Here is a 13,116-nt window from a genome sequence, read left to right as displayed (position 1 = left end):
TCACTGTGTAGCCATAAGTATACCTTTTTGTTCCCACTCTGTGGTTTGGAGCAATATCAATTGTATCTGTGGCTGAATCATGTCTTACTGCCAGTCCCAAGTCTGCAATACAGCAAGTTCCATTCTTCTTTACCAAGATATTCTTTGATTTCAAATCCCTATGAGCAATGGCTGGTTTTCCTAAAGAAAGAAAAAAATTAAACATGGTTGCTTAAAGGGTAATACCTATCACAAATCTCACATTTAGGTTCAAAAGCTTCTCCTCCCAACCCAGTGTCGAAGCATTTCAACCCCCATCACCGCAATACCTGGGTCATTACTAAACCACCTTAAGTGAATCATTACACATAAAGTTGCTGAAATTACATTTCTTCAAAGAAAATGGATGATCAAAAAATGTAAGTCTAATACTCAAAGACTGGGGGGTTAAAGATACTAGTTTCTTGATACCCTATGAATTTTTTTACAGGAATCCTAGTCACTGATATTTGAATTCAAGAACCAAGAATCTCAATCACTTCCTTTGTCTATCAACTGGAATATACTTATTAAATGTATAATACCTTAATACTAACCACTAGAAAAAGTTGTACTATGCAGGGACTATGTATTTTAATCTAGAAGTCTTCTCACTAAAACAAGAAAAAAAATAAAAATTTAAAAATAATTTAAAAATAATAATTACAATGTGGAAAACTTGGAACCCTCAGAGACTGCTGATGGAAATGTAAAATAGTACAGGCATTTGGAAAAAAATGTCTGGCAGTTTCCCAAATCTTTAGAGTAACTATATGATCCAGTAATTCCACTCCCAGGTATATATCCAAGAGAACTGGAAACATCTCCACACAAAAACTTGCACAACAATGTTCATAGCAGCATTATTCATAACAGCCCAAAGTGGAAACAACCCATATGTCCATCACTGATGAATGGATACCCAAAATGTGGTATATCCATACAAGGAAATATTACTCAGCCATAAAAAATGAACTACTACTCAGCCATAAAAAAGAATGAATTTTTGATAAATGCTGCAGCATGGACGAACCTTGAAAATACACTAAGAGAAAGAAGCCAGTCACAAAAGATCACATATTGTATGATTCCATTTATATGCTATGTCCAGAATAAGCAAATCTATAGAGATGGAAAGTATATTAGAGGTTGCCTAAGGCTAAAGAGTTTGGGGGGAAATGGGGAATGACTGCTAAGAACTACAGGGTTCTTTTAAGATGATGAAAATGTTCTAAAACTGATTGTGGTGACAGCTGTACAACTCTGAATATACTAAAAACCACTGAATTGCATACCAAATGGGTAACTTATAACTCAATAAAGCTATTATAATCAACAATAATAAAATTTACAAAGATGGGGCTGGCTGAGATAGTAAAACAGCATGTGTGTTGTGTGTTGTAAAGTTGGGAGTGGGGGAGTCATCAGGTAGCAAGTGGATAATCATTAGAGCAGAGAATATATTGGCATCTGATATCTTATATGGCACAAAAATCAAAGCATAAAAATTTCATAACTAAAACTTAGTATTCAATTTTTCAACTGTAAAACTGTCTCATGCAGTCTCCTTATCCTAGGGTCAAATATAATTATTAGATAGCCAGATAACGTTTATGTAGCATGTTGATGTTTACAAAGCTTTTTCACATTTCATATGGTACTGCACATAAACTAAATTCCAAAATCAAGACCCTCAAAAATCACAAGACTAAACGCTACTACTTTTAAGAACTTACAAATATATCAGTATTGTTACAATGACTGGAGAATCTCTGAACAAATTCCCAGATTCATAACTCCACCTTAGATTTTCAACAGAAAGGTAAAATATTCTCATCTAAAAACTCATTTTAAATAATCTCCAATTAAGCCGACTTATTGCAAAAATTTTCTGAACAGACATTAAATCCATGGGAATTTAAAGCTTAAATAACAGGATTGCTTTGCGTTACCTTGGGTACCAACTATCTCCATGTGAAGATGGGCAAGTCCACTTGCTGTGGACAGAGCGAGTTTTATCATTCCTTCCACAGTAACTGTGTATCTGTTCAAGTAATCAAAAAGGGATCCATGCTCATGATAATCTGACACCAACCAGAGCTGAGTCCATGTACCATTGTCTGTCAAGTAGAATAACAATATTTCAGATGGGCTATAGAACCTTTATGATTTATTCAAAAGTTATCATTTCTTACTCTCCTGAATCACGCAACTGCAATATGTTGGTACCTTAAATTTGTATATATTTCTTTCATAGTTTCTTGTATTTCAGTTTTCTTATACTTTCATGTATGTATCCTTTAGATCCTTAAAGTAAGCCCCTTAATCTTGAGGTAAGGCAAGGATAACTAATCCCATTCAAGAGAGAAGGAATCATAGTTCAAAAATGGTGATGTTGGGGCTTCCCTGGTGGCGCAGTGGTTGAGAGTCCACCTGCTGATGCAGGGGACACGGGTTCGTGCCCCGGTCTGGGAAGATCCCACATGCCGCGGAGCGGCTGGGCCCCTGAGCCATGGCCGCTGAGCCTGCATATCCGGAGCCTGTGCTCCGCAACGGGAGAGGCCACAATGGTGAGAGGCCCGTGTACCGCAAAAAAAAAAAAAGGTGCTGTTGAGTCCACACAGATGGTAGCAGGGCTGGAATAATGCTTTGAGGAATGCCTGGTTCAGGTTAGGTGCTCAACAATTGTTTCTGGAAGTGGGGAGGGAAACAAGGGAGGAGGGAGGGAAGAAGATGAGAAGCACCTGGAACCTAGTGTGGCTATAGTGGGAATGGAATATTATTGGACAAACCAAAAGGGAGTTTAAATGAGAAATGCAAGCTTTAATGACAAACAGGCCGTGTATACCGTTCACAAAGAAGCCAGAAAAGATTACAATTCTAAGGTTTCCAGATTAGAAAAATATAAAAATAGTGGTATCACTGACACATGGGGAAGCTGAGACAGGAGCTAAAAATGTCATGAGGAGAAAAGGCTAGGACTGAATCCAGTTTTACACAAGGTGATTTTGAACCTCAACAACTAGGAATATGGGTTCTTCCAAAAGTTCATTTGTAAGCCAGTACATGAATTGGAAATGTATGTTCCCATGAGAATCATGGTAAAGGTTCTGGCTGGGCTTCTCGGCTAGGCTGGTCCACAAAAGCCAATTTAACCTAGGAGTAGCTGGAAAGTCATATATTTCACAAAATCATGAAAGCAAAAATATTACAACAATACTAAGAGGCAGGACAATTCAGTAAAAGATGCACACTTGGAGTCATTCTGACCTGGGTTGGAATCAGGGCCTGGCTGTCACTGACTACATGACCTCAAACAAGTTTCTTAACCAGTGAGCCTTTGTTCCTTCTTTTACACAACAAGAATACCTTACTTTGCGAGACTACTAAGAAGATTTTAAAAATAGGATAATAGATTTTTAAAAAGAATTTAGTACAATGCATGGCACATAAGAACTTCCCCATTAGTTGTAAAACAAAAGAAAAAACTGACATAAAATAATTTATATATTTTGAAGGCTGTTAATTGAAAGCAATTCTGATTAGAAAAGATTAAGGAATGAAATGTTTTCAGAAGATTCTGGAGGAGATTTCTGGGTATTTTCAAAAGGATTTAGATATTCATGATACTAGTTCATTATCAACTTGTTTCTTCATAAACTTCGTAAACTGATTCTGTTCAAACTTATACCTTTCCTTGATACAGGTACATCACTAGCTTTATCTGCATGCTTATTAACCATACCTGAATTCTGAAAGGCTCACAAATACAAGAAATAAATAGGAACACAGCAAGATGGAAGAATGGGAGGTTTTCTGAGGTAACTGACAAGAGAGGTGGAAGGAAGAAGGACATATTAGAGGCTATGCCCACATAAAGGGTTGTCTAAGGTGGAATTAACTAAATCAGTATGAGAAAGATAAAGAAAAGGGGAATAGGGGGTGAGGGGCTAGGTTCTAGGCAAAGTCCATTAACCCCTGACAAAGAAGAAAGGAGGTGTAGGGAAGAGCCAGCAGGGTTGCCAGTTCCCATGGTAACCTCCAGATGACAGTACCAGCTTGGCTGCTGCCTGAGCGAAAGGGAAGAGTTCAGGGCACAGCAGCAGGAACATTTTGTGTTGGTTAGTGTGTTTACAACTTGGAACAAGCCTAAAACATGCTGGGCCTGGGCAAGGGTTGAACCTCAAAATGCAGATTTGAAAGTCACCACTACCTACCATTGAGTTTGAAAGCAAAAATGTGGGTAAGTTCTTTGAGGGAGAAATTACTATTTGTAGAATTAGAGCCTTCATATGTATTAAAAAGAGTTTCAGAAAACAAAAACACCTATTAAGAAATAAAGTCCAGAGTCACAGAATACAAAGGTTGTTTTAAGGGTTGGGGGAGAAGCTAAATGGTGTCGAAGACAGAAGAAAGTGAAAACTAAGGACTTGGTCAGACTATGATCACTGCTTTTGTTTATTTGTTTTGTTTTTTAATTAAGTAATACTGAATTGGTAGTATCTATTGATAATCCCTGCTTACATCCATCACGGCCCCTAAGTCACAAAAAGCAGATAATCACACGTATACACCTCCTGATTTGATGCAATAGAAAGAATATGTAGAAAGTATATAATATTTTCAGGAAACCAATAAAATCAGATTCAGTCTCTAATTTTAACTACCAGTTTTCAAATTTTACAAGGAGCAAGTTCAGAGATACTATAAGAATTCAATTAGCAAATCTAGAATATGATAAGCCCTATAAGACAAACAATCCAGTTTCTTCAACAAATAAACTGCGAGAAGAAAAAAAAGACAAAGGGTAACCCTAGTGATTTTAAGGAATTTAAGATAAATATCAACCAAATGCAATGGATCCTAAAGTGAATAACCAATTGTTAAAAAAAAAAAAAGGGTGGGAGGGAGACCACTTCAGAAATGTGAAACTGACTAGATATTTGATGGCATTTTTAAAACTGACAATGGTAGTATGGTTATGTTTCACAAAAAAAGATTCCCCATAATCTAAAGATACAAACTGAGATATTTATGGATGAAAAGATATGCTATCTGGGATTAGCTTCAAATAATTCAGAGGGGGCAGAGTAGGTGTAATCAGAGCTCAAATATGGTTGGCAGTGAGCTGATAATTGTTGAAGCTGGGTGATGAGGGTTCATTATACTATTCTCTACTTTTCTATATACTGGAAATTTTCTATAAATAAAAGTTTAAAAAAACAAGTAATGTTTGTTGTAAATAAATTTGAAAATACAGAGAAGCAAATAGAAAAATCAAAATCACCCATGAACACAAACTGAGATTAAACATTGTTAATATTTCAAAGAAATAAATATTGTTGAAGAAAATGGGAAGGGAGAGAAGTAAAAAGATGACTATGGTTATGGCCTTTAAAAAAGATATTGATATCATTTTTTTTTAAAAATAGGAAAGCTGGGAAATACATTTGATTCAGGGTGGATGTGATGAGAGTCGAGTTGTAATACTCGGTTGGCCAAAAAGTTCATTTGGGTTTTTCTGTAACATTTCACGGAAAATCCCAAATGAACTTTGGCCAACCCAATACAGGCCTCTGACAAAGGCTATAAAGGTAGGATTGTGGGCACTACTATAATAACTGAAGCCAGGAAAGTAAATGAAGTGCAGTCTGAAGTCACTTTTCACTTTTCAGTCACCTCTCATGCTGACTGTCTACTGACATGGCTTCCTCACTTGCTTCAGCATCTGATCTGCCCCCAGGCCTCAAGCACCTGTGTACCACAGGCAAGAAAAGGTCCACATGGTTACTAAGGGCAAGGTGGTTTTGGAGAAACCATTTCTCTATTTAAGTGAGTTTACTTAAAAGATTAATCTATTTAGCCCTTAGCAATTTAAACACAGAATACACTGAGAAGTTATTCTTACTCTCCCTATACATAAGGTCATTAGGAAATATTAGAATGCCCTAATGGTCAGGAAGAGATTAAAAGGAAACATGTCTGAGCTCTAGCCTATCTCAAAACTCTGGGCAACCAGAGTTTATAAATTTTTTTTCTACATTATGACTATCCTCAGTAACTAACTTCCTAGAACCAAACTAACAAAAGCATGTAACCTTTTTTTTTCTTTTTTTAAATAGCTCTTTACATTTTATAAAGCAATTAGAGGTTTAGGAACATGTTGTCAAGAGTCAAGAAAATCTTTAAGAAGTTCCTGTTTCTAAAGGCTTCTAATATATTCTGTTTTACTTAATGGGTCTAATTTATATGACAAACATCCATTTCTCATCAAATATGACAATGTTTAATAGTCTTACTTGTGGAAAGGATTAGATATATTTTGTTACACTCAAAGGAGAAGCAAATGTTACTGACCTTTATTGTCTGCTGCTATAAATCCCAAGATGTTTTCATGACGTAACATGACGGTCTGATAAATCTCTGCCTCACGGAACCATGAACGTTCTTCTCTAGAGGAGAATATTTTAACAGCAACTTCTTCTCCTCTCCATTTTCCTCGCCAAACTTCTCCAAAACGACCTTTGCCAATACTTTCTTGTAACACAATAGTTCTCGCAATTGTCCTCTGAACAAGCAATGGTAAACCTAAAGATAAAAATAAATAGTATTCAACACAATCAATATCGGTACCTGTTTCTAACACCACGATAGGCATTAAAAGAGTGACTCAGAAAGGTTTAACTCCTTAAAGGAACTTACAATCTCACTGAGGAAATATAGAGTAAATTTGCAAAAACAATAATTCATGATAAAAGGAAAATAATAAATACAATAAAAAAAAATCCAGACACTCCTGCCTGGAGAGTCAAGGTAGGCTTTAAAAGATAAGCTGAATTTAGACTGTCCTTTACAGAAGGGATAGGACCAAAGAAGAAGACAAGGAGGTAAGATGTTTAGGTAAGAGAAATATGCAAGCAAAAGTAGAAGAAAGAAATGGATGATACATGTTTAGGGAACCAGCTTAGATAGATAAGCAGAAAAAGGATGTATGTAGTAAAACAGTAGAAGAGAAGAGAAGCTGCACCAGAATGTGAAGAGTACTGAATGCCCAGCTCAAGATGACCAATGAGAGCTGTGGGTGAAAGAGGAACTAGTAAACATTTCCATTCATTTCATGAACGGAAAGAAATAATTTTAAAATCTTATTTCAGAAAGATGAGTCTGGTAACAGTTTTACAAATGGGAGGAGAAAAGTGTGTAAGCACAAGAAATGCAGAAGTAAATTCTGGTCTAACTTTTAATAAATCAGTAAAAATTATCACAGAAACCATTTCAAGGCAAGCAATTTACCAATTTATGTGCCAGGAACTGGCTGCCTAGGCAACACTAATATCTTAAGGAATGATGCCAAGTAACTTACCTTGGTGATGAGACATTGGCAATTTTCTCACCAACTGAACTTGCCTTACTATAAAATACATAGTTTTAAATATTACCACACTTATTTCATTTACATAAAAGTATTTACTAACTACCTACAAAATTTAAGTAACACTATATTTGGGACTATTCCAATTCCCCATGGACTAAGAACTGTCAAATTATACTGACACTGACAAAATATCAGTGTACATCGTGTTCTACAGTATTTTATTTATACAGTCTAATACACATAAATTTGTGTCACTTAAAATCTATCTTGAGTTGCCTGCTAGATCAAATTAAACTAATGGAAGTAAATAAAATTATCTGGTCTCTTTGATTCTCTGGTGTGAAATACTTATAAATCCAAATGTTAAATCTTTAAGTTGTCTCTTTTCATCTTTAAGTTTCTCAAATAGATCCTTCCTTCCCCTTGCTCTATCCATCCTCCCTACTTCCTGCAAAGTAGTTAGCAGTCTAATTGTAAACAATTGTTTTTATAAGGAGACTTGCTGGTTAAAAATTGTGAAAAATCCTTATTTAAATCAAGGAGCTCTTTTGTATTATGAATAACCAATTCCTAATTATGCTGTTTACAGTAGACACTAACTTACTAAATTTTCTTAAAGCCTTTGAACAGGGCCACACCATATTCTTAAAGATTTAAAGTATACTTAAGAGTTCATTTCAGGAGGCTGATCTGGAAGTTAGAAATGCAGGGAATAAAGAAGAAAGGGAATAGCAAATGGGAAGTCTGAAAATGCCTGACACATTCAGGACTCAGGCAGGGTCAAGAAAGCCTAACAGGACAAAAAGTCTTTGTCTTCCCCTTCACAACTGGATTCTAGATGCAGAACTAGAATTAAAAATCAAATCTAGATTTATCATATTATCTGTATTTGATTACCATAACCCACATGAAAATCTGAGCATTTTTTTAAAAAGTAACAGTTTTCTTCTAAAGACAAAAATAAACAGGCCTAATTCAGATCTCTATATTCTCTACTTCTGTACCTTTTAGAACTGCTTGAGAGAAAAATTCAATAGGAAAACAGGGTCCAAGAACCTTTACATGCAGTGAACAACAAAAATAAGACCTGAAGGACATGCATGCATTAAAGAGAGCATGAATGAGACATAATAAACATTGGCCTAAGAGACGCACACTCTCAAAAACTGGCTAACAGGGGACTTCCCTGGTGGCGCAGTGGATGGGACTCCAACACTCCCAATGCAGGGGGCCCGGGTTCGATCCCTGATTGGGAAGCTGTATCCCGCGTGAGTGCCACAACTAGGGAGCCCATGTGCCGCAACTAAGGAGCCTGCCTGCCGCAACTAAGACCCAGCACAACCAAATAAATCTGGCACATATTTGTGTGTTCCCACATACTTTGCAATCTAATGACAGCTTAAATATGGGCATGTGCACAACATGTGATTCAAATAAATGCAACAGGGATACGATTAGCTCTAAGTTTAGAGCTAGGTTCCAGAACCCATCTCTCCATTGTCTCCCTGCAATTCCTAAGTTAAAAGTACAGTCTTTGAAAGAGAGAGATAGGGCCTTTCCTCAATTATGGTCATAGTACTGAGTAATAAACATTTGAATTCATAACATAAAATGTTTTATCTTTTCCTCAATGAGTGAAAGAACTAAAAAGGATATTATACACAGACATTTGACTTCAGAGGCATGAGTCCCATTCATGAAATGGCATTCAGGCTTTATAATAAATAGAAGGAAAAGCAGTGGAATTTTCTGCTGTCATTCAACAGAAGATAGCTTCTGTCTGGATAAATCTGAAAGCCATTAACACAGAATAAACTATGACAGGGGAGGAAGCCTTAAACTAGTTTTTTTGTAAAATGCAGCAAATTCATACTGTGTATCAGATATTTTCCCCAAATATCTTTTCAATAAGAATAACACCTGTCATTTGGATATAACTTTACAATCTACCAAGTGCTTAAGTGCTTTCACACAAACATCTCATTTCATTTGAACCTCACAACAATCCAGTAACATACACTGGGCAGGGTTCATTACTTTCATTTTAAAGATGAAATAACTCAGGCATGAGACATCAGCTAACTGCCCAAAGCCACAGAGCTGGCAAACAATGCAGACAAGTTTTTGCAGGGTGTAAAAGGAGGCATAAAAGGAGGGAGAGAAGCTTTCAGACAATAGAGCTGGGTCCCTGATGGATCTAGAAATATAGATAAAATGGAAAAAGAACAATTCCATTCTTTACTACAATTTCATTTTTTACTTCATGTCTGTATCTTAAAAGGTAAATAAATATATTCTTATTCAGAAACAAACTGCCATCCAGGCAGCAATTTAATCCTTTAGGTAGGTAGGCTTGTTCTCCTTGAGGCCTGATACATACCACTGTGCCAAGTGGCATGAGCTGCTTTGATTTCCCTGGGTGTAAGTGTGGCAGCAAGAGAGCAGGTCCAAGGGATTAGTTCCAAATGATCGAAAGCCACCCTAATTTTCTGTGACTTTGGCCCTTGCTTATCATATTTTTTTGGTCCAGGTTAGCTTCTAGAATGAGCCAGATATTCTTTGGGAACCCTTTGAACTAACTCAGAATCAAAGGGGAACCCTAAAATAATCTCTCTCCACTCCTCCACCACTCCTGCCCAAAGACTGTCACATCTTCAATACTAAGGCTGCTCCATCTCAATCCAGCCAGTCACTGCCTTCCTCCTCACAACAGTCACAGGGATCCCTAAAGGCTGCCTTAAGAGACCCGGGCTCCACCATAAGCCTGTATGTATCCTAGAAGTCATGGGAAGAACTCACTCACTGAATACGTACGGCCAAATTCTACAGAAGAAAACTTCATGTCATGAAATCAGTTTCTTCATATTTAAATGAATAAACATACATACGTATACATGAATATACCTTCATTCCCTTAAAGACATTTGTCATTATGTGAACTTTCTGTATCATCAGATGTGATTTTGTGCTTCAGAGTCATATTCCTCCCCCAGTCACAATTTCTGCTTTAAAGTTCCTTCAGGGACTTCCCTGGTGGCACAGTGGTTAAGAATCTGCCTGCCAATGCAGGGGACAAGGGTTTGAGTCCTGGTCCGGGAAGATCCCACATGCCATGAAGCAACTAAGCCCATGCTCCACAACTACTGAGCCCGTGTGCCACAACTACTGAAGCCCACGCGCCTACAGCCCGTGCTCCGCAACAAGAGAAGCCACCACAATGAAGAGTAGCCCCTGCTTACCACAGCTAAAGAAAGCCTGCGTGCAGCAACAAAGACCCAACGCAGCCAAAAAATAAAATTAATTAATTAATTTAAAAAAACCCAGTAAAGTTCCTTTAATCATTTGATTATAAAATTCATGAAATTTTCATTATACATATATTTTAAAATCTTTTTATCCATGAATCTAGCCCTTATTTGAAGTTAATTTATACTTCTTAAAGGACAGTACATCTCATTTAAAAGTCCTAACAAACCACTTTAAGTATTATTATCAACAGTATCTGTCCCATATTTCTGATGAGGAAATAGAAGCCCAAGGAGAAAACATGGTTTAACCAAGATCAGACAGCCAATCAATGACAAAGTTTGCACTGGAATCTAGATCTCTTAATTCCTGGCTAGGGATTAAGTGTCAAATTACAATACTGTAGAGAATAGGAGTCTTCTTCTCTTAGTATCCTTCCAAAGCACATGTAAGAAAAAAGTAAAAAATAAATCACTTTTTGATTTAAATACGAAGCACTGATTGCTATGCCAAAATTTGCTTCAGGTAATTAGATAATCTATTTCTGATGCCACAAAAAGCAAAGAGAACTGAGAAAAGCAAATATCAGAAGGGCCATGGATCCATAAAGCGATATTAAATAACAAGGTGGTCAGACTTTTTTCTAAAGTGAGAAAATGACTAAAAATTCATTAGTTTAATAAAAAACTAGGCCTGAGCCAGAGACAGCAATTTAATGTTGAAAAAGCAAATAACCTTCACAATTCCAAACACACACTCTGTCATGCCTGCTTTCAATACAAAAATAAAGCTGCTAAACAGTCCTGAAGAGAATGGGTAAACTGCAGATTATTTGAACATCTGTGAACTTCGGCCTCAGCTACAGAGGAATAACTGTCCTTATTCTCACAGAGTCGTGAGAAGGTGAGAATGTTTTGAAAGTTACGCAAATGTGACGGTGACTTACTTTTACTGCTCAAATAAGTCAGTCATTTCTATTTGTCCTTACTAAACTAGCCGTGCTCAGATACAGACCTAGCTTAAAGACCTTTATTAGGTTCAAAGCTGGAGTGGTATTCACACTATCCCAAGTTTTAACATACTAAGCCAACTGGCTTAGCCAACTAATAAATAACACAGTTAATTTTAAAAACACATCTTAGGAAAAAGAAAAAAACAAATACTTTACCTGATCCAGAACCCGATGTTGTCATATCATAAATTAAATCTTTTAACGTAGTGCCCTCTGAAATAAAGGGACGATCTAATGAAGGATCCTCTTCATTTGGCACTCGATGGTGAATGACAGTGCGGTTATGGCAGATATAGACCATCAACATGAGTGAGATGCAGACGAAGCATACTGGTCCAGCAATGACAGCTGCCAGTTCGACAGGACCAAGGCCAGATGATGGCTTTCCTGGAAAAGGGCCTCAAGTGAAATAAACATCAACAACAATAACACTGTAGGCGGCATCCACAATTTCCTAAATCCTCCACATTTCCTGCAGTTGGCCACTACCACCATTAGTCAGAGCCTCATCACAGCAGCTCATAATGCTCAAACCCGTAACAAGTGAAGCACTTAATCTTCTCCCATTGGCTCTCCTTTTATGATCACCAGCTCTGTCAACATCCACTTAGTCTTCCAGAAGTCTTGAGCCATCCCCTAAATAACAAGGCCAGCTACCACAAACACTGTGGGACCACCCCCTACCCCACTTAGCCCTATCAGATCGCTAATAGAAGAACCAATAATGTGGAACAACTCCCATTAAATATTTCTTAAGTCATTGTCTTCTTTTTCTTTTTTTTAAAAAAGTAGTTTGGCTTATCTTCTTATTCCAAGGCTAGTATATGCTCATAGTAGGAAAAAAAATTAAAAAGTATAAATACAGATGAGCAAAATTAAAAAAAAGATTAACTACAGCCTCACCATTCCCCCCAAACTCACCTGTGTATATATCTCCACCAATTTTTTTCATGCAAAAATATATCCTCTTTTTTTAATAGTTTGCATGTGTATACTTTCTAGTTTATTTTAATCACTTAGAGTTTTAATTAAAGATCTTTTTTTATAATCTTTTAACAATTAAGAATTTGCATTGTTTCAGAAACACATTAATTACAACTATTTTGGCATTCATTCTGACACGTGCTGGTTCATGACTCACCACCCTTTCTTTCACATCACATCTTTATCATTCTTGAGATCTTTATTTGGATTGATTTCATATGACAAGAATCCTAATTCTAGTAATTTCTTTCAGAAAGAGTATATGGGTCCTTATACACTGAATACTTAATTATCTAAAGATGCTTGTTGCCTTTATATATGAAAAATCTTGGCTCATCTAAAGAATTTTGGGTAACACAATATATGATATCCCATTGCCTTCTGGTATTTAAAAAAAGCAAAAAATCTGAACTTTTTTTTCCTTTTATAGGTAACCAGCATTCACTTGTGCTGAATGTGTGCACAATTTTTCTTTATTCTT

General features: G+C 36.6%; 1 protein-coding gene across 2 annotated transcripts in view; it reads right to left on the bottom strand.

The window, feature by feature from the left end:
• Window positions 1–13,116, bottom strand: part of TGFBR1 (transforming growth factor beta receptor 1) — a 65,502-nt gene that overhangs the window by 13,935 nt on the left and 38,451 nt on the right. Inside the window, exons 3-6 of one of the 2 annotated variants that reach the window (XM_082615102.1) lie at window positions 11,808–12,050; window positions 6,376–6,606; window positions 1,971–2,138; window positions 24–180 (exon numbers count right to left, since the gene is read on the bottom strand). In XM_082615102.1, the coding sequence (XP_082471228.1) occupies window positions 24–180; window positions 1,971–2,138; window positions 6,376–6,606; window positions 11,808–12,050 (799 nt within the window). The remainder of the gene's footprint in view (window positions 1–23; window positions 181–1,970; window positions 2,139–6,375; window positions 6,607–11,807; window positions 12,051–13,116) is intronic. The other variant, XM_082615103.1, reaches the window with a different exon arrangement.

The sequence above is a fragment of the Mesoplodon mirus genome (assembly GCF_964341445.2).
Source record: "Mesoplodon mirus genome assembly, chromosome: 1".
Taxonomy (NCBI): domain Eukaryota; kingdom Metazoa; phylum Chordata; class Mammalia; order Artiodactyla; family Ziphiidae; genus Mesoplodon; species Mesoplodon mirus.
The sequence above is the reverse complement of the archived record's forward strand: the minus strand, read 5'-3'. Positions and strand labels throughout refer to the sequence as shown.